General features: G+C 31.5%; 1 protein-coding gene across 50 annotated transcripts in view; it reads left to right on the top strand.

Moving 5' to 3' along the window:
* The window catches only part of LOC139490791 (protein phosphatase 1 regulatory subunit 12A-like), an 80,316-nt gene that overhangs the window by 24,924 nt on the left and 30,403 nt on the right, over positions 1 to 24,989 (top strand). For 6 of the 50 annotated variants that reach the window (XM_071277780.1, XM_071277776.1, XM_071277779.1 and 3 more), the window contains exons 8-18: positions 261 to 299; positions 2,391 to 2,542; positions 3,245 to 3,288; positions 3,791 to 3,985; positions 4,477 to 4,653; positions 6,797 to 6,997; positions 8,655 to 8,710; positions 10,756 to 11,040; positions 12,038 to 12,128; positions 12,592 to 13,083; positions 14,437 to 14,512. In XM_071277780.1, coding sequence (XP_071133881.1) covers positions 261 to 299; positions 2,391 to 2,542; positions 3,245 to 3,288; positions 3,791 to 3,985; positions 4,477 to 4,653; positions 6,797 to 6,997; positions 8,655 to 8,710; positions 10,756 to 11,040; positions 12,038 to 12,128; positions 12,592 to 13,083; positions 14,437 to 14,512 — 1,808 coding nt within the window. The remainder of the gene's footprint in view (positions 1 to 260; positions 300 to 2,390; positions 2,543 to 3,244; positions 3,289 to 3,790; positions 3,986 to 4,476; positions 4,654 to 6,796; positions 6,998 to 8,654; positions 8,711 to 10,755; positions 11,041 to 12,037; positions 12,129 to 12,591; positions 13,084 to 14,436; positions 14,513 to 24,989) is intronic. The other 44 variants (XM_071277797.1, XM_071277803.1, XM_071277800.1 and 41 more) reach the window with 22 other exon arrangements.

Here is a 24,989-nt window from a genome sequence, read left to right on the forward strand (position 1 = left end):
CCACAGAGGAATTTTCCCATGAAGTCAATATTGATTTTTCCCTGTAATGCAATGAGAATGTTAATTTCATGTTAAACTTATGTTTATATCAATTGTCAAATAAGAAATGTTTTCATCCATATTTCATTTTGACTTTAATATGATTTTTCTTGAATTACTCATTCCCCCTACAGCATGTTTAGATTTTAATTTTTTTTTCTGTCAGTCTGACAAGGGTAAAATCAGTGCATGATATAATACTATTTTGTGTCATCAAATAGGCATGCCGAGAAATATCGAGATGCTGAAGATGTCGAAAGGTTAGATGGCATTAGTTACCTCGTTGTTCATTGGACCCTTGTTTTGTCCCTTTTGCAGCATGGACTATTGAAACAAAACCTTAAATAAATTTCTTAGTCCTTGATTATGACAATATATTACTGTGGGCCTATTGTTAACATGGACCCTAGGGCTTTAGAACTGCGGAATGAAATTGACCTTATGTATGTCGTGACTTGTTTGGTTGTTTATTTATGTTAGGCTTCTAACCAATGACAGTCTGATCTCCAGACTTTTGTATGTCTAATCTCTACTTAAGCTTAATTCAAATATAGATATGTTCTACCGTAAGCAGGTCAATTTTAGAAACAGATATTTTTTTTTTTACCAACTTTTGAAAAACTATATTCTATCTGGAAATTTAATTTTACAAAATAAGTTTCCCTCACCTCACCTACTTGTTAATGTTTAGATTGTATAAGCTAAGTTTGCTTGACATCAAGTGACAAATATTTCATACTCTGATGATGAAATTTTACAACATAGGATTCCCTCACCTAGTTGTTTAGATTGTACAAGTTTTGTTTGCTTGATATCCAGTGGCAAATATTTCATGCTTGGCACTGTTGGCATATTAAATAAAGTTACCTGTAGTATGTTCTGCTCCGTTTGTTGATGAAGGTGTGAAATGAGTACTTAGAATTGCAATAGGACCAGAAATTTAGCAATTCTACAAGCTGCCTAATGTACCCTCAAAGAATTCTTGTATAGGCCCTATCAGGTGCAAAAAGTATGGCCCCTATCCTAACCTTGGTCTTAGAATTATCCCACCAAGATGTGGCTGCAGTTTATAAATTCACCACAACCAATAAGACAATCCCCTGTATAATGTTGAACATAGAAGTCAATGGAATATTATTTTGATAATCAAGTTACACTTGCTGCTAAATTGTTAAGAAATCCAGGTTTACTATCAATTGAGATTTTTTTTAAATGAATATCTGTTATCACTATGTACAAATGTCAAAATAGGAAAGTTTTCAAATTTATATAGTCTATGACCTTTTCCATTCTCAATTTTATTTAGCAATTAGATAGGGTGTACATAACATACTTTCTTTATATACATTTGATTTGTGACTTAACTAACATCTTTCTTAGTATCCCTGATATTTAGTGAAATAATTATCTAGTGTACTAACACTGATGTACATTTATTATTGTCATTGACTGCAGAACTAAAGAGTGATTACACTATAATGTCAAACTGATGACCAAATTTGCCTGTACTATGGGCAAATTTATAGGTTCTTTAAATGCTATGTGTCAGTTGACCTGGCAAAATATTCCAAGCAACTTTTGTAGAACTGTAATTCAAGAAGGTTCTGGGATAATAGAAACATCTACTTCTCTGAAGGACTGACATCTGAGATTTAACATGTCTAGTCCATTGTCAGTTTGTGTTTTAGTCCTATTCCTTGACATTTTGCTTTACATGTAATGCTTCATAAAGTTGAGTAATATGTTAATGCTATTGTAACAATATGAATGGCTCTGTTTGGTATGAACATTTACACTGTTTAAAGAATTAATTCATACATTAATAATTTTGATAATTTTGAACTTCTCAAAAATTATTTTAAAACTATAAATAAATAAAAAGTTAAAAAAATTCTGTAAACATCGTAATTTTTGCAGTTTTGCTTACAAGAATGTTGTTTGAAAAGGACATATATACAAAAATGGAAATTTGATCTGTGTTAGAAATATTCATAATAAAGGTGTTTTATCCATAGACATGCAATTTAAAGTACAGTACATTTAGATAGCCATATCTCCCTCTCTTTTTTGTAGATTTAATAGTACAAATATACTTTATATGTTATATACAGTTTTAAAATGATTGTTAAGATTATATATACTGCATGATTGTTGTAATTTAATAAATAGTAGATTATATAGTGTTCCCAGCCATTTTTCTGTCTATTAACTACATAAAATGTATGGTTTAGTTCATATTATATTTGCACTGTTTAAAAGTCATGGTCAGACCTAGTTTAGGTTTTTAGTATAAATAATTCTTCACTACAGAACATAAAATAAAACTGAAATTATATTTAAATTTGTTTCAGAAGTTCTGTAACCCGAATGAGTGTTGATCAAAAACAGAATGTGATTTTGAAGGAAGTCGGGCAGGAGAGGTCGACATTGGAGGCTAATCTGAGTGGAATTAAAAGTTCTTCTAGCTCTTCTGGCGAGGGAGAAAGTTCTGAATCGGACACGGGTAAGTGTGATTGAGAGAAAACAGGTGAATATTTTATTTTGTGGTTAAGCCAAAGTCAGCATACAAAAAATGTTTTCTTCAATTGTCTACAAAAAAAATGTGTACTTGAAGAAAAGATAGAAATTTTAAATTTAAAAATTGACATTCAATTAATCCAATTTAAAAAAAACACAAAAAAAAACACATTATAATGTTCAACATACAAAAAGTCAGTGTAAACAGTTAATGAATGCAACTTGTAATTCTTGAACATAGATGTAAGAAGTTGTGGTATGAGTGCCATTGAAACAACTCTCCAAGTCAAAATTTGTAAAAATAAACCATTATAGGTCAAAGTACAGCATTCAAACACAGAGCCTTAGCTCACACCAACATAGCAAGCTATAAAGAGCCCCAAAATGACAAGTATAAAACCATTCAAACAGGAAAACCAAAGGTCTAATCTATGCAAAAAAGAGAAACATGAAACACTGATGAACCACATCAACAAACGACAACCACTGAACATCAGGTTTCTGACTTGGGACAGGTGCAAACAAATCCTGGTGTTATCAAATGTACACTAAGTTAAGTAATCAAGACATGTTTTTTTCAAAGGAATTTAATGTACATTGTTCTTTATGGTCAATCAAAAATCATTGGTAGGACATGTCTATATAATCACACAATATAATAAAATGTATTATGTTTGTTACTTTACAGAGAAACAGAATGAGTTGAACAAGCAGTCAACTGAGGCAAATCAGGTAATGGTCTCTTCATTTACATAAGATAGGACATTGAATAAAAGAAGATGTAAAAATAAACAAACACAAATCTTTGTGGCCATGCTATAGCAGTGGGGCATTAAGTTTTACCCTTGTATGTCGGTACGTCCATAATTCATAAAATTGGTTTCCATTCTCTAACTTAAGTTTGTCTTAACCAAATGTTATGAGGATCATACACAATGCTTATTTCTGAAAAACACAGATCAAAGTTTGAATTAAGGGACCCACACTTTTACTGTTCTGGAGTAATTAAAATGCACAATGCTTATTGGAAAGAATGAGGATAAAGATCTGAGTAATAAATGAACACTAGAAAAGTTATACACTCCCTACTCAAGGAGTAGAGCTGTACTAGAATCACCATGTCTGTTTTCCATAGTGTGACAAATATATCTATCACAATTTTGTCAGGACTTACTGAACAGAATGAATTCATATTTAATCAGCAGCACAATTTTTTTGTTACACTTATTTTTAGACCCGAGACCGAGATAAGCCTCCAATAACAGCTGTTGTTGAGATACAGAAACCAGAAATGGGAAAGATAGAAGAAAGTAATGAAAATGATACTGTCCAGGTCAAGAAGAAGGATGAAGATGTCATAAATGAGGTGGACAAGAAAACTGACACACCAAGGATTGAAGAGATTGGTGAAACTAAAGAATCTCTTAAGGTATGCATTTTCCTTGTTTACAGCGAGTGTAGTTATAGCTGTGGACCTTTGTATTGTAACATTGTTGTGATAAGTTTGGCAGAAATCATGAAAATTTGATGTTTACAATGAGTGTAGTTATAGCTGTGTTTCGTAGAATTTAAAAGTGTTACAGAAAACCATCTAAAGTTTTTGTTTACAGTGAGTGTCGTTATAGCTCTACGTCTGTACTGTAGTAATTTTGTGATAAGTTTGGTAGAAATAACCAAAACTGATTTTTTTTCCTTAGTATGCTGCTTTAATTTTAGGCAATATTTTTTATGTTTTTAAAGTTTATTTTATATTTTTTTGATATACTGTAAACCAGGGACTCTTTTCACAAAAAAATATTACAGAAAAAAAATAGAATAGTAACCTAGGAATGAAAAATCTTCAATAAAAAGAAACACATATTAAATTTAGATTATGAAATAATTCAGTTTTATGGAAAATATTAAAATAACTCTTAAAAGGAAAAAGAAAATGCTGAGAAGGAAGCAAAAGAAAAACAAGAAACTGAGCAGACAGAGAGAAAACCAGATGAAAAATCTGTCAGAAAAGACAAAGATTTTAATAGATCAAATAGTGTTCCTGCAAAGGAGAAGGAACCATTATCCCGAACGTATAGTGCTCCAAATAAACCTACAGAGGTAGTCCGCATGTTGATTTCTATTTATAGCAGCATGTGTACACCTTTCTGTTTTTAACTGACACTAATTGATGCATTTTGCGTTTGTGCCATTAAAAATTTCATTTACGCCAAAATATTTGTTTATTAGTCCAATTTTAAATGTAAACTAGGATAAATTTACAAAACTATTTATATCACCTAAATAAAGCACCTAAGGTGTTAGTGTGTATATCAAATATTCTTATGCAATGCTTTCATTGTACTATTATTGAGAAATTTCACCATTAACTTGCAATTCTATTGCTGTAACTGCTCATCTGATTTTTGGCGTAAATGAAAATTTTGAATCTTTTCAAATGGTACAAATGCCATATGCCTCAAACTGTGGCAAGGTGTCTCACTAATCAATTTGAAATTACTAATTATTGGGACCAAAACTAATTTCTGAAAAGTTACATTAATAATTGTTTTAAACAATGCACTAATATTTGGCTAGGGGTAGTCATAGATTTATTGAAATAAACTAGTGTAAATTAACAATGAACAAATGGCTGTACTTATGTGTTTAGCCATGTCTCTGATATGGCTTAGATGTAATTTAAAGGCTCTAGTGTAGCAGTCATGCATTAGAAACAGGAAGTAAAAATGATTTTCAGGTTTTAGATCAATTTATTTTAAAACTCAAAATTGAGAGAAAGTATGTTTTAGAATTTTTGAAACTGAGAAAGCTCATTTTTGGAATACAGCATTTTAAATGTAACAATATTCATGCTATGTTGAGGCCTTCCTGTACGGATATTAAATCTGTCATTGAAAACAGAGCTTAAAGAAAAGAATCGAGGATTAACATCATGTTACATACATAGTTTTAATATTTAACTGTCATATTCAGCAGAAATAACCAGGTTTTCTATAAACATTAATTATTTGATCAAATTAACATTAAGAGCACATCGTTTAAAGATATCACAAGACATTATACTTTATACTGTGGATTTATTATTTATGGGATCTTAATTTTCATGGATTTCCAGGGTTACTGTAAGCCTTGAACTTCAATGGTTAACAATTCAAATTTTTATAGGATTACATGCAGACTTTGGCCACAAAAAAGATTAAATATAAATCAAAATACAATTCTTATCTATCCACAAAAGTACGTGAATCCACAGTATACAATCAAGGGTAACAATTCTAACATAAGTATTCCAGTAATATCACTTGTGATTAAGCCACTTGGTACCCTGGTAACATATCCTATCACAGTCACATGGTACCCCAGTAATATCACTTGTGACGCAGGCACATATCATTGGACAGGTTTTCAGTCTTGTCACAGATAATCTCTCTAATCTATGCGTACTCATACTGACGATAATTCTATTCTTACTCTTGTGCTCTTCTCTAAAATGAGCTTGCCATATTATAATTTTATGTGATTTATTACATATAATCAGAGCATTTCTCTAAACTCTCTAAACTCATTTTATATTGTTTAGTGTCACATAACTCTTCTTTATGTCTGAAACTGAATAAAAAAAAAAGAAAATGAAACGGATATGCCTTTTCACAAATAATGCTCCAGAGGTTTTTTTTAGGCAAAATAAAAATATATGTGTTTCCTATTTCCATACCTACCCTATGTTTTAAGCTTATAAATAGCCTACCTTGAAGTTGTTGGGTCATTTATCAATAAGCACAGTTAAGTCACAATTTTTCTCCAATAGACTCAATGTAAAAAAAACATTGTAAATTTAATGTTATTAATTGTAAATTTTTAGAATAAAAAAAATTCCCTACCTACCATACTTATTTTTTCCAAGATGTAAAAGATGTAATATCACACATATTATTTTATTTGGCCTTAAGCTAAAATTTTAATCTTCCAAAGTGATATGAGGTTAAATAGGTTTTTATCATATTTCTTAAAATGGAATTGACAAGAGGGATAACATTTTGAAATTCATATGTCTGATATTTTTTACTATTAAATCATCTCCTACACAAACATTTAAAGTATAAAATGCCACAAAAAAATCCTGAAAATGAATACATGTAGATTAATCTCAAATTAAAGTAAATAGAAATAGTTTACAAGCATGTTTTAGTTTTAATTTCCGGCATGGGTTTTTTATTGTACATTTTGTTGCATGTTGGTACAGGTCCCCACCATAGTAACACCACCAACCATAACAGAATCAAAGAATGATACAGAACCAGACATCCTGTCCTGGCGAACTGGTTTACGTAAAACAGGAAGTACCAGTATGGTTATAGAAAATAACAAAGATGAGGGAGACAAAAATCTCTCTCGTTCTTTATCTAGCCCTCGTATTCCTGTAGACAGAAATTCAGTTGAAAATGTGAGTGTTGTTTTAGCAATAACATCATGGCTTATGCCGCTGTATGTGGTGTGATTAGTCAAGTGTTTGTGTATTTATTTTTGTTGTTTGGTGTTTTTTGCTGCATATGTGTTTTTTATTTGATTTAAAGAAAAATTGCTTAATAGTTAAGGTTAGTAAAGCTTTAATTTGGATTCATTTACATTAGTGAAATTATTTTTGAAAGTTCAGTCATTTTAGTTTATGCCAAACTTAAGATGTTGGTGATTTGAATTGTTTGATGAATAAGGGGTCAACGTTATACTTAAAATTTGTAAAATGACTTACATGCAAATAATATTGCCAATTTCTGACTGACAAATGAGAAGGTGTTGAAATGATTGAACCAACACCTTCTACAATACAGGCAGGGTTCTCGTTAAGGATTTTTGAAGGCGAGTCCAGGGACTCGTCATTTTTGGCCATGGTGAGTCCAACAGCAAGGAGAAGATATTTTATTGCAATATAATGTAATATTTAAGTCTCCATGGCCTAACAGAGCAATGAGATGAAATTAAATTCAGATTACTTTTAAACTTTTGCTATAAAATGATGATATTGTGTTTAACTGTTTAGTATATACAAAATATTTCTATCTTGATGCATCTGTGGACTCACTAGTTTTGAAAATGATGAGTCCAGACAGATTTTGATGAGTCCAGGACTCATGGACTCGCCTTAGTGAGAACCCTGACAGGCTCTTCAGTTAATCAGGATGGATACCGAAGTATGCTGCAGTTGTCTTAAAACACTGGTACAATATAACTATTGATATCAGACAAATGAAAAAAAGTCCTGAAAGTTTTAATTTATATCTTTTAACTTTTAGTATTAACTATCTCACACTTATTCCTAACTGAGGATATTAACTGGTTCACAGTTATCATGTTGATTGGAACATTTTTCTGCAAAATAATAGAAATTGAAAATTGTAATGATTCTAATTTTTTCATACTTTTTGAATGTGGAAGAGTATTGAACATGATACTACCCATCATGTTAACCTGAGAGCAGTACCTCTGTGTAGATAGATCAGTTGAAAGGTGAATGAGGTAGAAACGCAGTGGATTCATGTATTAGATATACCACTGATAGCATTAGTCTGATGACAGAGGCGGATTGAAAAGGGGGGTTGCAGTGGGTCTTTGTCCCTCTTAAGTGGGAAAAATTTGGTTGATTATTTCTGGAATCACTGAAGCATATCAGGAGTGGGACCCCTTCATAGGCAGTCAGTGGACCCTCACTTATGATAACTTTCTGGATTCACCTGGATGGGGTGTATATAATTTACACAATGATAGTATGGTTGATGCAAAATTATAGCTGCAATAATTAAGAGTTTAGAAATTAGAGGGGTATCCTTTCAGGAAATTTTTCATATTTAAGGGTAAAGAATTATAAATGCAAGATATCCTATCACTGTTAAGGTGTAAATTGGGCTGTTGGTAATGATCCTTATCAAAATGACAGAGAAGACGTAGAATAAAAAATTTCAGATTAGCATACAGATCTAATTATGTAAATCTTTTGAAACTAAGATTAAAAAAACTTATTATAGGAAATACGCAGTTCAATAAAGTTGCATTAATTATGATAAATAAATTTCTTGTGTCTCATATTGTACATTTTGTATTTTTAGGATAAAGTTCAGTTACGCAGAACAACAGATACTCAGGATCATAAACCATTGGACAGGTACGTTATCATCACAGTGTATTCTCATGTGTTCAACTTTAGTCAATCTCTTTGAGATTACCAACAATATTCTATAACTGAAGGTAAAAGACTTCATATTCTTAAGTTTCAGTTATCAAGTTTCAGTTATCAAATGTCCATTGACCTTGACCTTATTTTAATGTTTTTAGTGAGTACTAAAAAAAATACATAAGAGTACATCTGACCCTGATCTCATTATTATTGTTAATTTGTCAACATTTTGTTTTCATGGGAAGCTCTGATTCTCAAATAGCATATTTTGCATATGGCGTGATTTTTCATGAGGCATGATTCATATGACGAGCCTTATTTTCATGGTTTGTCGTTTGACATTAAGTTTTTCGTGTGCTATGAGCTAAGACAATATTTGGAATGTGAAATGAATTTTCGGTGTATGTTTCATATGACATTGAAGTCATCTTCATCTTCAAAATAGTTTCCAGTAAAAAGTGTTTTTTATGTATTAAAGAAGTAAACCGAAATCTTGTGAAATAGCTTGAGTTTCTTTCACAATTATAAGCCCTTATTAGTAATGATATACATTTTGTTTTCTTATCTTTTATGAATAGACGTTTAAAAAAAAAAATATTTCAAAATATCATATTTGACAAGAATATTGGTTATATATAAACGTGCATGTGAATTTTTCTTTCATTTTGAAACTCCATATAGTCCCATTGTACAACCTAGAAGGCTTAAAATATGTGTTGTTTCCTTACACATTATCTGACCCATGTAACATATCTTTTTGGGTGAGAATTCATATTTCCAAACCCATATAAAAGTTCTGTTTTGTGTGTATTCACATTTTCATTGCAGTACTGCTTTCCATTTTCTTTGCAACTTTACTTTACATTTTCTGGATTTATCAACTTTATTCTACTTTCTCAGAAAGTGGCAGATTTTTGGCTTACTTTATTTCTTTATAATTAAATTGAATATTCATGCAAAATGAAAATACTGTAAATTAAATTGTATTGTAAGACTTATTGTGGATTTACTTATTTTCATGGGTACAAATTTTCATTGATTTATAAAAAAAAAAAGAAATTTGTGGATATTGGGATTTTGTGGTTTATCATACAAAGTAGATTATTAACAACTCATGGATCATTTATATTTCATTGTTTCTATATACCTTTGAAACCAACAAAAATTGGCACCCTTGAATAAGACTGAATCTGCAATAGAACTTTTCTACGAAAATTGCTTATGTAAAAAGCTTGAGAGAGGCTGATTTCTATTTTATTTTTGAATAAATTCTGAAGAATATTGTTATTATCTATTTAACCAAATGGTTAAAGTTTCAGTTGCCTAAAACTACTAGACAGAAAACTTAAAAATATTATACTATGCTGCAGTCAGATTTGAATAACTACTATATATGGAATGTCTCTCATTGGAGTTCATTATCTTTGATCTATAGATCTTTCAGGATTTTACTCATCATAGGACTGTAGATAGTATACTGCTTTTGAAATGATTACAATTTGAGTGTGACATTTTTCTTGATTACTGTTTTAAAATATGTAGTCCACCTTTCACTTCAATCCTTTGTAGTATGATTTTGCAGATTTTGTCTTTAGTGTGAAAGAAAGAACTGCAATACACATATACTTTTAGTTATCTCTTATAAGCTCTTGCAGAAAATTACTTTTTTCCGTCTTCACATATTGTCTTTTTACACTGGCCATAAATGACTTGGGTACATTATTATAAAGATTTATGAAAAATTTAATTGACTTGTGATACAAGGTTAAAGGCAAATAATTAGGGAAATGTATTTTAAATAGATGAAGAAAAATTAATTACACAGGTTTTTCAAAAGGGGCCTTTGAAAAATAAAATGGCTATTAGTAAATATAACAAAAAAATCACAAATTTTCTTCAATAAAGGGGGCCCCAGAATCCACCCCTGTGAAAAGTGAGAGGAAGACTACTTTTTACTGTATGATTGCTTGTTATGTGTGCTGCGTAGTATTCCTGCCTTGCATGATAAACTTGTGCATGTTTACATCCTACAGGATCTCTGCATACAGTCGAAGCATCAACAATCCATATCGTAGCTCTTATCAGTCTGCTTATGTCCCCTACTATCGCAGGCAGCAGGAGCAAAATGAACGACGGGAAAAAGAACGAGAAGCTAAAATCATGGAATCCACTACTACTACACAACCTTCAACCAGTACTGCAACGTCAGTGTCAGCAACGTTATCATCTGTAACCACAGCAACGACTACTGTCTCCACTCATGGCGTCTCCTCTATTGCATCATGTCCCACTTTTGGTACTAACTCAATGTTCAGAAGGTTGGTTGTTCATCATTTTATAACAACATATTCATTATGTCATTTGTAATTAATTTAAACATTACAGCAGAATGCATCGAATGTGTAGGTAAAGATAATATCTTTGGTAAGCTTGCTTGCAGCTGAACTGTGAAGTCATTTTTAGGTTAGGTATACTACCCTACTTTAAGAGTAGACTAGTCCAACAGATAACTGTCTGTAGGATTAGACTTCTCGGAAAGGAGGGTAGTAAACCCAATAATGACTTCACAGTTCAGCTAACTAAAGATTATACCTTTACCTACACACTCAATGCATTCTGATGTAAAAAAAAATTAGCAGATTCCATCAGAAAAATATTCATTGCATGAAGATCCATTTCATCTCAACAGTTATACTAAATTATGTGAAATAAAATCATTTTATCTAGAAGCAATACCTTTTAATTAATTTGAGTATGTTTGAAAATACTAAAATTCAGATTTGCATGAATGATTTAGTGTTTGACGTTTTCCCCCGATTGTGCAGTGAAGCTTGAAATATGTAGTTTTTAAAAAAGAAAAAAGAAATGTTACAAAGTTTTATTGTAGCAAACAGCAAATAAATTAGCATCAGTCTATTTTAGAGGGTACCTTTATCATCATTTAACAAAAGCATGTCGTAAATTCAGAAATTTTGGATACATTTAATATTGTAATTGTTAAACGATTTCAAATAAAATTTAGATAAATGTTTGCAACTTCACAAAATGTTGCAAGCAAATTGTGCTTTTCAAATTATTTTTTGAGACACCTAACCTATAAAAATCTTTAAAAACGTCTAGAAAATATCTGAATATACACTTTGCTTTGGTAGATAGTTTGGATAGTATTGTCCTAGGATGTCCATAAATAAAACCTTTGCTCTCAAAAGAACTTAGGTTTTAAAATGTCTGACTAATAAATAAGACTGATGCTTGTGTTTTGTTGCATATTTTAACAGAATTTTGAAAGCTTAACATGACCTTGAACTTTTACAGATCATATCAAATACCAAGCAGAGACGAAGAAGCTGAGACTCAAAGAAAGGCTAGGGCAAAGAGAGCTAGGGAGACCAGAAGGTCTACACAGGTATACAGATTGTAAAAAAAAAAACCCATAAAAAACTTCATTAAGAGTCTACTTTTATATCAGTGCAAAATTTTCAAATAAGTGTAAAGCAAGATATACATGATATAACAGTAATGCGTGAATGAACATGAAAAGTTCATTTCTATTGATTATAGATACATGTCAAAGAGCTCTAGTATCATGTGTCCTTTTAAAATGCAGTTCAGTATGCAATGTAAACACACCAAAATTAATACAGACATGAATTAAAACATCTTCATTCAAGTACTTGTAGGCATAAACAGGTACCTTTACTTGATACATATTCCATTTTTGTAAAAAAAAATATTATAAAACTGCTTTTATAGAAATTGAATGTACTGTGACCAATTTCTTTTTACATAATTTTGCATTTATATGATAAAAATATGTGATACCAATCAGGAATTATATATCAATAAATAATTATAATTTCTTTTTTCAGGGCGTCACTTTAGAAGATATACAGAAAGCAGAAGAAGTATTACACTCATCAGACACAAAACCTAGTGATACAAAATCTAGTGAAAAAACTAACAATGCTTTAAGTGAAAGTAGAACTTCAAATATAGAGTCGACAAGTATAGAACAACCAGAATCTGTTAGGCGACGTTTCAGACCAGATGTAAGTAGTAGAACTTCTAATATAGAGTCAACAAGTATAGAACAACCAGAATCTGTTAGGCGATGTTTCAGACCAGATGTAAGTAGTAGAAATTCTAATATAGAGTTGACAAGTATAGATCAACCAGAATCTGTTAGGCGACGTTTCAGACCAGATGTAAGTAATAGAACTTCTAATATAGAGTCAACAAGTATAGATCAACCAGAATCTGTTAGGCGACGTTTCAGACCAGATGTAAGTAGTAGAACTTCTAATATAAAGTTGACAAGTATAGAACAACCAGAATCTGTTAGGCGACGTTTCAGACCAGATGTAAGTAGTAAAACTTCTAATATAGAGTCAACAAGTATAGAACAACCAGAATCTGTTAGGCGACGTTTCAGGCCAGATGTAAGTAGTAGAACTTCTAATATAGAGTCGACAAGTGTAGATCAACTAGAATCTGTTAGGCGACGTTTCAGACCAGATGTAAGTAGTAGAACTTCTAATATAGAGTTGACAAGTATAGATCAACCAGAATCTGTTAGGCGACGTTTCAGGCCAGATGTAAGTAGTAGAACTTCTAATATAGAGTCGACAAGTATAGATCAACCAGAATCTGTTAGGCGACGTTTCAGACCAGATGTAAGTAATAGAACTTCTAATATAGAGTCGACAAGTATAGATCAACCAGAATCTGTTAGGCGACGTTTCAGGCCAGATGTAAGTAGTAGAACTTCTAATATAGAGTCGACAAGTATAGAACAACCAGAATCTGTTAGGCGACGTTTCAGACCAGAGGTAAGTAGTAGAACTTCTGATATAGAGTCGACAAGTATAGAACAACCAGAATCTGTTAGGCGACGTTTCAGACCAGAGGTAAGTAGTAGAACTTCTAATAAAGAGTTGACAAGTATAGAACAACCAGAATCTGTTAGGCGATGTTTCAGGCCAGATGTCAGCTATTCTATGTGTAGAGGAATTTTTTATTATGCCCCACCTACGTCCCGCTTCAGGTTAAAGTTTTTGGTCAAGGTAGTTTTTGATGAAGTTGAAGTCCAATTAACTTGAAACTTAGTACACATGTGCCCTATGATATGATCTTTCTAATTTTAATGCCAAATTAGAGTTTTGACCCCAATTTCATGGTCCCCTTAACATAGAAAATGATAGTGCGAGTGGGGCATCTGTGTACTATGGACACATTCTTGTTGTGGTTAAATAGCTTTCCTCATTGATGGATTTAAAGTAATCCCTATCAATTAATTATACACCTTATGTTGGTATGTAAAATGTATAAGGAACTTGGTGTCTGTCATAGAAAAACTAAAAAAAATTAAGAACTATTTCTTATCTTTTGTATTTTCTGAATATCTGTTAGAAAGAAAACAAATTCTTCTTACATGTACATGAAACATATAGCAAACAGTTAAAAAATGTGAAAAAGTAGTATTCATTGATCCCAAACAGAAGTCAATATTTAGTATTCATGAGTTATGTCCCTTTAACCATTAATTTCACAGTATGTTAATTGAGTCAAAATATTGCTACTTAAAACTTTTTCTTTAGTTTAACAAGTTCCAGGTACAGGAACATCAACTTTCATTGCTGATAAAAACAGTATTAAATTTCAGAAACTTGTGATCTTTCAATTCGTCCATATATTCTTGATTTTATTTGTTATAGGATGATACACGAAGTAGTTTTAGAAGATCTAGAGATTCCAAAGATTCCAGTATTTATTCTACAGATACAACTTCAGGTAGATTATCAATTATTATATTTCTTGGGAATTTTTTTAATGTTTCTGATTTGTTTCATAAATTATAGTTAAAGTTCTGATACTCTTACTTAGTAAGCTTGTATCTATGTAACCTGTAAGACCAAAAGAACTAAAAATATTAAATCATTCATCAGTTTGTCAAACACAGATATTTTTTGTGAGTAATTTTAAAATAAAAATAGAGAATTTGACTTTGGTACAAATTACAGGAATTATCCATTTCAAGGCATTTCCTGTAGGAAATATAGCTTTCTTATATACTGGTATTTATAGATTCCCCCCCTTCCATGTTTGTACCTTTCAGCTGTGCAGACATCTATTTATAATGAGGAGAGTTATAATAGTAGTGATAAAATTCTTTTTTAAATTGGCGGAAGAAAATTATGGTGCTTTTGTCCTTATCTATATTTATTCTAGGACTTTAAGCAACGAACAATCAATCAATGTTTTTATACGACCGCAAAATTTGAAAAATTTTTCTTCGTATATTGCTATCACGTTGGCGTCGTCGTCGTCTTCGTCGTCGTCTGCATCGTCGTCGTCGTCGCCCGAATACTTTTACTTTTTGCACTCTAACTTTAGTAAAAGTGAATGGAAATCTATGAAATTTTAACACAAGGTTTATGACCACAAAAGGAAGGTTGGTATTGATTTTGGGAGTTTTGGTCCCAACATTTTAGGAAATAGGTGCCAAAAAGGGCCCAAATAAGCATTTTCTTGGTTTTCGCACTATTACTTTAGTTTAAGTTAAAAAAAATCTATGAAATTTTGACACAAGGTTAATGACCACAAAAGAACGGTTGGGATTGATTTTGGGAGTTTTGGTTTCAACAGTTTAGGAATTAGGGTCCAAAAAAGGGCCCAAATAAGCATTATTCTTGGTTTTCGCACAATAACTTTAGTTTAAGTAAATAGAAATCAATGAAATTTAAACACAATGTTAATGACTACAAAAGGAAGGTTGGGTTTGATTTTGGGAGTTTAGGTCCCAACAGTTTAGGAATTAGGGGCCAAAAAGGGACCCAAATAAGCATTTTTCTTGGTTTTCGCACCATAACGTTAGTATAAGTAAATAGAAATCTATGAAATTTAAACACAAGGTTTATGACCATAAAAGGAAGGTTGGTATTGATTTTGGGAATTTTGGTCCCAACAGAATAAGGGGCCCAAAGGGTCCAAAATTAAAATTTGTTTGATTTCAATAAAATTGAATAATTGGGGTTCTTTGATATGCCGAATCTAACTGTCATGACTGTGTATGTAGATTCTTAACTTTTGGTCCAGTTTTCAAATTGGTCTACATTAAGGTCCAAAGGGTCCAAAATTAAACTTAGTTTGATTTTGACAAAAAATGAATCAGTTAGGTTCTTTGATATGCTGAATCTAAAAATGTACTTAGATTCTTGATTATTGGCCCAGTTTTCAAGTTGGTCCAAATCGGGGTCCAAAATTAAACTTTGTTTGATTTCATCAAAAATTGAATAAATGGGGTTCTTTGATATACCAAATCTAACTGTGTATGTAGATTCTTCATTTTTGGTCCTGTTTTCAAATTGGTCTACACTAAAGTACAAAGGGTCAAAAATTAAACTTAGTCTGATTTTAACAAAAATTGAAATCTTGGGGTTCTTTGATATGCTGAATCCAAAAATGTACTTAGATTTTTATACGACCGCAAAATTTGAAAAAATTTTCGTCGTATATTGCTATCACGTTGGCGTCGTCGTCGTCGTCGTCGTTCGAATACTATTAGTTTTCGCACTCTAACTTTAGTAAAAGTGAATAGAAATCTATGAAATTTTAACACAAGGTTTATGACCACAAAAGGAAGGTTGGGATTGATTTTGGGAGTTTTGGTCCCAACATTTTAGGAATTAGGGGCCAAAAAGGGCCCAAATAAGCATTTTCTTGGTTTTCGCACTATAACTTTAGTTTAAGTTAATAGAAATCTATGAAATTTTGGCACAAGGTTTATGACCACAAAAGAAAGGTTGGGATTGATTTTGGGAGTTTTGGTTCCAACAGTTTAGAATTAGGGGCCAAAAAAGGGCCCAAATAAGCATTATTCTTGGTTTTCGCACAATTACTTTAGTTTAAGTTAATAGAAATCAATGAAATTTAAACACAATGTTTATGACCACAAAAGGAAGGTTGGTATTGATTTTCGGAGTTTAGGTCCCAACAGTTTAGGAATTAGGGGCCAAAAAGGGACCCAAATAAGCATTTTTCTTGGTTTTCGCACCATAACTTTAGTATAAGTAAATAGAAATCTATGAAATTTAAACAAAAGGTTTATGACCATAAAAGGATGGTTGGTATTGATTTTGGGAGTTTTGGTCCCAACAGTTTAGGAATAAAGGGCCCAAAGGGTCCAAAATTAAACTTTGTTTGATTTCATCAAAAATTGAATAATTGGGGTTCTTTGATATGCCAAATCTAACTGTGTATGTAGATTCTTAATTTTTGGTCCCGTTTTCAAATTGGTCTACATTAAAGTCTTAAGGGTCCAAAATTAAACTAAGTTTGATTTTAACAAAAATTGAATTCTTGGGCCTCTTTGATATGCTGAATCTAAACATGTACTTAGATTTTTGATTATGGGCCCAGTTTTCAAGTTGGTCCAAATCAGGATCCAAAATTATTATATTAAGTATTGTGCAATAGCAAGAAATTTTCAATTGCACAGTATTCAGCAATAGCAAGAAATCTTCAATTGCACAGTATTGTGCAATAGCAAATATTTTCAATTGCACAGTATTGCACAATAGCAAGAAATATCTAATTGCACAATATTGTGCAATAGCAAGAAATTCCAATTGGATTTCAATTGGAGTTATCTTTCTTTGTCCAGAATAGTAGTTGAATCAACTTAAATCATTGTTTTATACAATATACAATGTATATTCACTTTTACTACCAACTGATAGATTAAAACAATCTTTACCATTCAGTAATAACAAGCTCTTTTTTTACATTTTAATATTTTATGATGTATTTAAATGAGTAGTTATTGTTGCAAACTCCATTAGAAATTTGAATTGAGATCAGTTTTGGAAAAAGGGAAAGGAGGGTGTGAAAACAAAATGGGGTGGGGGGGGTAAATTTTTCTCATTTCAGATTTCATAAATAAAAAGAAAATTTCTTCAAACACTTTTTTGAGAGGATTAATATTCAAATGCATAGTGAATTGCTCAAAGGCAAAAAAAAATTTTTTAAGTTCATTAGACCACATTTATTCTGTGTCAGAAACCTATGCTGTGTCAACTATTTAATCACAATCCAAATTTAGAGCTGAATCCAGCTTGAATGTTGTGTTCATACTTGCCCCAACCGTTCAGGGTTCAACCTCTGCGGTCGTATAAAGCTGCGCCCTGTGGAGCATCTGGTTTATTATGGGCCCAGTTTTCAAGTTGGTCCAAATCAGGATCTAAAATTATTATATTAAGTATTGTGCAATAGCAAGTCTTTTCAATTGCACAGTATTGCGCAATGGCAAGAAATATCTAATTGCACAATATTGTGAAATAGCAAAAAAAAATTTAATTAGAGTTATCTTTCTTTGTCCAGAATAGTAAGCAAGAAATATCTAATTGCAAAATATTGTGCAATAGCAAGATTTTTTTTTAATTGGAGTTATCTTTCTTTGTCTAGAATCAACTTAAATCTTTGTTATATACAATATACAATGTATATTCACTTTTTACTACCAACTGATAAATTAAAATAATCTTTACCATTCAGTGATAACAAGCAGTTTTTTTACATCTTAATATTTTATGATGTACATGTATTTAAATGAGTAGTTATTGTTGCAAACTCCATTAGAAATTTTAATTGAGATTAGTTTTGGAATAAGGGAAAGGGGGATGTGATTAAAAAAATTGGGTTCAATTTTTTATACGACCGCAAAAATTTTAATTTTTTGGTCGTATATTGCTATCACGTTGGCGTCGTCGTCGTCCGAATACTTTTAGTTTTCGCACTCTAACTTTAGTAAAAGTGAATAGAAATCAATGAAATTTCAACACAAGGTTTATGACCACAAAAGGAAGGTTGGGATTGATTTTGGGAGTTTTGGTCCCAACATTTTAGGAATAAGGGGCCAAAAAGGGCCCAAATAAGCATTTTCTTGGTTTTCGCACTATAACTTTAGTTTAAGTTAATAGAAATCTATGAAATTTTGACACAAGGTTTATGACCACAAAAGGAAGGTTGGGATTGATTTTGGGAGTTTTGGTTCCAACAGTTTAGGAATTAAGGGCCAAAAAAGGGCCCAAATAAGCATTATTCTTGGTTTTCGCACAATTACTTTAGTATAAGTAAATAGAAATCAATGAAATTTTAACAATAGGTTTATGACCACAAAAGGAAGGTTGGGATTGATTTTGGGAGTTTTGGTTTCAACAGTTTAGGAATTAGGGGCCAAAAAAGGGCCCAAATAAGCATTATTCTTGGTTTTCGTACAATAACTTTAGTTTAAGTAAATAGAAATCAATGAAATTTAAACACAATGTTAATGACTACAAAAGGAAGGTTGGGTTTGATTTTGGGAGTTGAGGTCACAACAGTGTATGAATTAGGGGCCAAAAAGGGGCCCTAATAAGGATAACATTAGTATTAGTACATAGAAATCTATGAAATTTAAACACAAGGTTTATGACCATAAAAGGAAGGTTGGGTTTGATTTTGGGAGTTTTGGTCCCAACAGTTTAGGAATAAGGGGCCCAAAGGGTCCAAAATTGAACTTTGTGTGATTTCATCAAAAATTGAATAATTGGGGTTCTTTGATATGCCGAATCTAACTATGTATGTAGATTCTTAATTTTTGGTCCCGTTTTCAAATTGGTCTACATTAAGGTCCAAAGGGTCCAAAATTAAACTTAGTTTGATTTTAACAAAAATTGAATCCTTGGGGTTCTTTGATATGCTGAATTTAAAAATGTACTTAGATTTTTAGCTCACCTGGCCTAAAAGGCCATGTGAGCTTTTCTCATCACTTGGCGTCCGTCGTCGTCGTCGTCGTTAACAATTTTTCAAACATCTTCTCCTCTGAAACTACTGAATGGATTTGAATGAAACTTAACATGATTGTTCCTTAGTATATCCTGCACAAAATGTGCGCTTCGATTTTTGATCCGTCAAAAAACATGGCCGCCGTTACTTAAAATAGAACATAGGGGTCAAATGCAGTTTTTGGCTTATATCTCAAAAACGAAAGCATTTAGAGCAAATCTGACAGGAGTAAAAATGTTCATTAGGTCAAGATCTATCAGCCCTGAAATTTTCAGATGAATCAAACAAACCATTGTTGGGTTGCTGCCACTTAAATTGGTAATTTTAAGGAAATTTTGCAGTTTTTGGTCATTATCTTGAATATTATTATAGATAAAGATAAACTGTAAACAGCAAAAAAGATCAGCAAAGTAAGATCTACAAATAAGTTAATATGACCAAAATTGTCAATTGACCCCTTAAGGGGTTATTGTCCTTTAATGACAATTTTTCACAATTTGTTCATCATATTTGCTAACTTTAAAAAATCTTCTCCTCTGAAACTACTGAATGGATTTGGTTAAAACTTAGCATGGTTGTTCCTTAGATTATCCTGCACAAAGTGTGTGCTTTGATTTTTGATCCGTCAAAAAACATGGCCGCCGTTACTTAAAATAGAACATAGGGGTCAAATGCAGTTTTTGGCTTATATCTCAAAAACGAAAGCATTTAGAGCAAATCTGACATGGAGTAAAAATGTTCATTAGGTCAAGATCTATCAGCCCTGAAATTTTCAGATGAATCAAACAAACCATTGTTGGGTTGCTGCCACTTAAATTGGTAATTTTAAGGAAATTTTGCAGTTTTTGGTCATTATCTTGAATATTATTATAGATAAAGATAAACTGTAAACAGCAAAAAAGATCAGCAAAGTAAGATCTACAAATAAGTTAATATGACCAAAATTGTCAATTGACCCCTTAAGGGGTTATTGTCCTTTAATGACAATTTTTCACAATTTGTTCATCATATTTGCTAACTTTAAAAAATCTTCTCCTCTGAAACTACTGAATGGATTTGGTTAAAACTTAGCATGGTTGTTCCTTAGATTATCCTGCACAAAGTGTGTGCTTTGATTTTTGATCCGTCAAAAAACATGGCCGCCGTTACTTAAAATAGAACATAGGGGTCAAATGCAGTTTTTGGCTTATATCTCAAAAACGAAAGCATTTAGAGCAAATCTGACATGGAGTAAAAATGTTCATTAGGTCAAGATCTATCAGCCCTGAAATTTTCAGATGAATCAAACAAACCATTGTTGGGTTGCTGCCACTTAATTGGTAATTTTAAGGAAATTTTGCAGTTTTTATACGACCGCAAAATTTGAAAAAATTTTCGTCGTATATTGCTATCACGTTGGCGTCGGCGTCGTCGTCGTCGTCGTCGTCGTCGTCGTCGTCGGCGTCGTCCTGCGTCCGAATACTTTTAGTTTTCGCACTCTAACTTTAGTAAAAGTGAATGGAAATCTATGAAATTTTAACACAAGGTTTATGACCACAAAAGGAAGGTTGGTATTGATTTTGGGAGTTTTGGTCCCAACATTTTAGGAATTAGGGGCCAAAAAGGGCCCAAATAAGCATTTTCTTGGTTTTCGCACTATAACTTTAGTTTAAGTTAATAGAAATCTATGAAATTTTGACACAAGGTTTATGACCTCAAAAGAACGGTTGGGATTGATTTTGGGAGTTTTGGTTTCAACAGTTTAGGAATTAGGGGCCAAAAAAGGGCCCAAATAAGCATTATTCTTGGTTTTCGCACAATAACTTTAGTTTAAGTAAATAGAAATCAATGAAATTTAAACACAATGTTAATGACTACAAAAGGAAGGTTGGTATTGATTTTGGGAGTTTAGGTCCCAACAGTTTAGGAATTAGGGGCCAAAAAGGGACCCAAATAAGCATTTTTCTTGGTTTTCGCACCATAACGTTAGTATAAGTAAATAGAAATCTATGAAATTTAAACACAAGGTTTATGACCATAAAAGGAAGGTTGGTATTGATTTTGGGAGTTTTGGTCCCAACAGAATAAGGGGCCCAAAGGGTCCAAAATTAAACTTTGTTTGATTTCATCAAAATTGAATAATTGGGGTTCTTTGATATGCCGAATCTAACTGTCATGACTGTGTATGTAGATTCTTAACCTTTGGTCCGGTTTTCAAATTGGTCTACATTAAGGTCCAAAGGGTCCAAAATTAAACTTAGTTTGATTTTGACAAAAAATGAATCAGTTAGGTTCTTTGATATGCTGAATCTAAAAATGTACTTAGATTCTTGATTATTGGCCCAGTTTTCAAGTTGGTCCAAATCGGGGTCCAAAATTAAACTTTGTTTGATTTCATCAAAAATTGAATAAATGGGGTTCTTTGATATACCAAATCTAACTGTGTATGTAGATTCTTCATTTTTGGTCCTGTTTTCAAATTGGTCTACACTAAAGTCCAAAGGGTCCAAAATTAAACTTAGTCTGATTTTAACAAAAATTGAAATCTTGGGGTTCTTTGAAATGCTGAATCCAAAAATGTACTTAGATTTTTTATTATGGGCCCAGTTTTCAAGTTGGTCCAAATCAGGATCCAAAATTATTATATTAAGTATTGTGCAATAGCAAGTCTTTTCAATTGCACAGTATTGCGCAATGGCAAGAAATATCTAATTGCACAATATTGTGAAATAGCAAATTTTTTTTTAATTAGAGTTATCTTTCTTTGTCCAGAATAGTAAGCAAGAAATATCTAATTGCAAAATATTGTGCAATAGCAAGATTTTTTTTAATTGGAGTTATCTTTCTTTGTCCAGAATCAACTTAAATCTTTGTTATATACAATATACAATGTATATTCACTTTTTACTACCAACTGATAAATTAAAATAATCTTTACCATTCAGTGATAACAAGCAGTTTTTTTACATCTTAATATTTTATGATGTATTTAAATGAGTAGTTATTGTTGCAAACTCCATTAGAAATTTTAATTGAGATTAGTTTTGGAATAAGGGAAAGGGGAATGTGATTAAAAAAATTGGGTTCAATTTTTCTCATTTGAAATTTCATAAATAAAAAAGAAAATTTCTTCAAACATTTTTTTGAGAGGATTAATATTCAACAGCATAGTGAATTGCTCTAAGAGAAAACAAAAATTTTAAGTTCATTAGAACACATTCATTCTGTGTCAGAAACCTATGCTGTGTCAACTATTTAATCACAATCCAAATTTAGAGCTGAATCCAGCTTGAATGTTGTGTCCATACTTGCCCCAACTGTTCAGGGTTCAACCTCTGCGGTCGTATAAAGCTACGCCCTGCGGAGCATCTGGTTGGTCATTATCTTGAATATTATTATAGATAAAGATAAACTGTAAACAGCAAAAAAGATCAGCAAAGTAAGATCTACAAATAAGTTAATATGACCAAAATTGTCAATTGACCCCTTAAGGGGTTATTGTCCTTTAATGACAATTTTTCACAATTTGTTCATCATATTTGCTAACTTTAAAAAATCTTCTCCTCTGAAACTACTGAATGGATTTGGTTAAAACTTAGCATGGTTGTTCCTTAGATTATCCTGCACAAAGTGTGTGCTTTGATTTTTGATCCGTCAAAAAACATTGTTGCCGTTACTTAAAATAGAACATAGGGGTCAAATGCAGTTTTTGGCTTATATCTCAAAAACGAAAGCATTAAGAGCAAATCTGACATGGAGTAAAAATGTTCATTAGGTCAATATCTATCAGCCCTGAAATTTTCAGATGAATCAAACATCCAATTGTTGGGTTGCTGCCACTTAATTGGTAATTTTAAGGAAATTTTGCAGTTTTTGGTCATTATCTTGAGTATTATTATAGATAAAGATAAACTGTAAACAGCAAATATGATCAGCAAAGTAAGATCTACAAATAAGTCAATTTGACCAAAATTGTCAATTGACCTCTTTAGGAGTTATTGCCCTTTAAAGACTTTTTTCACAATTTGTTCATCATGTTGACTTACTTTAAAAAATCTTCTCTTATGAAACTGCTGTATCAATTTCAGCCAAACCTAGGCTAAATGAGTTTCAGAGTTTCAGAGTATCTAGTATAAATTTTATATTTCATTTCCTTGTATGTCAAGAAACATAGCTCCTATGGCTAAAATAGAACATAGGAGAAAATGATTTTTTTTGCTTTTGAAGAAAATAGGACGATTCAAAGAACATTTAAATAAATTGAAAAGCCAAAATAATCATTGATGAGAGATTAAACCAAAAAAATTCAGGTGAGCGATTCAGGCTCTTGAGAGCCTCTTGTTAATTATTGGCCTAGTTTTCAAGTTGGTCCAAATGGGGGTCCAAAATTAAACTTTGTTTGATTTCATCAAAAATTGAATAAATGGGTTCTTTGATATGCCAAATCTAACTGTGTATGTAGATTCTTAATTTTTGGTCCAGTTTTCAAATTGGTCTACATTAAGGTCCAAAGGGTCCAAAATTAAACTAAGTTTGATTTTAACAAAAATTAAATTCTTGGGCTTATTTGATATGCTTTATCTAAATATGTACTTTGATTTTTGATTATGGGCCCAGTTTTCAAGTTGGTCCAAATCAGGATTCCATATCAAGTATTGTGCAATAGCAAGAAATTTTCAATTGCACAGTATTGCACAATAGCAAGAAATATCTAATTGCACAATATTGTGCAATAGCAATTAATTTTCAATTGGAGTTATCTTTCTTTGTATAGAATAGTAGTTGATAATATATGTTGGAAATTTGCCAGACATGACTATGATGTCATTTTCTATTTTTATTTGCCAATAACTTTATGTAAATAACTTCATTGGAAATTTGCCAATATAAAATGTTGCTGATGAAGCTTTTTTTCCTTATCTTATTTAAAATGTTTTTAGATAATGTATGTTGGACATTTGCCAGATATGACTATGATGTCATTTTCTATTTTTATTTGCCAATAACTTTATGTAAATAACTTCATTGGAAATTTGCCAATATAAAATGTTGCTGATGAAGTTTTTTTTATTGTTTTATACAATAAACAATGTATATTCACTTTTACTACCACTCAATCTTTACCATTCAGTGATAACAAGCACTTTATTTTACATTTTAATATTTTATGATGTATTTAAAAGAGTAGTTATTGTTGCAAACTCCATTAGAAATTTGAATTGATATCAGTTTTGGAAAAAGGGAAACGGGGATGTGAAAAAAAGGGGGGGGGTAAATTTTTCTCATTTCAGATTTCATAAATAAAAAGAAAATTTCTTCAAACATTTTTTTGAGAGGATTAATATTCAACAGCATAGTGAATTGCTCAAAGGCAAAAAAAACCTTTTAAGTTCATTAGACCACATTCATTCTGTGTCAGAAACCTATGCTGTGTCAACTATTTAATTTTAGATTTAAAAAGTTT

This window comes from Mytilus edulis, chromosome 10, assembly GCF_963676685.1.
Source record: "Mytilus edulis chromosome 10, xbMytEdul2.2, whole genome shotgun sequence".
Taxonomy (NCBI): domain Eukaryota; kingdom Metazoa; phylum Mollusca; class Bivalvia; order Mytilida; family Mytilidae; genus Mytilus; species Mytilus edulis.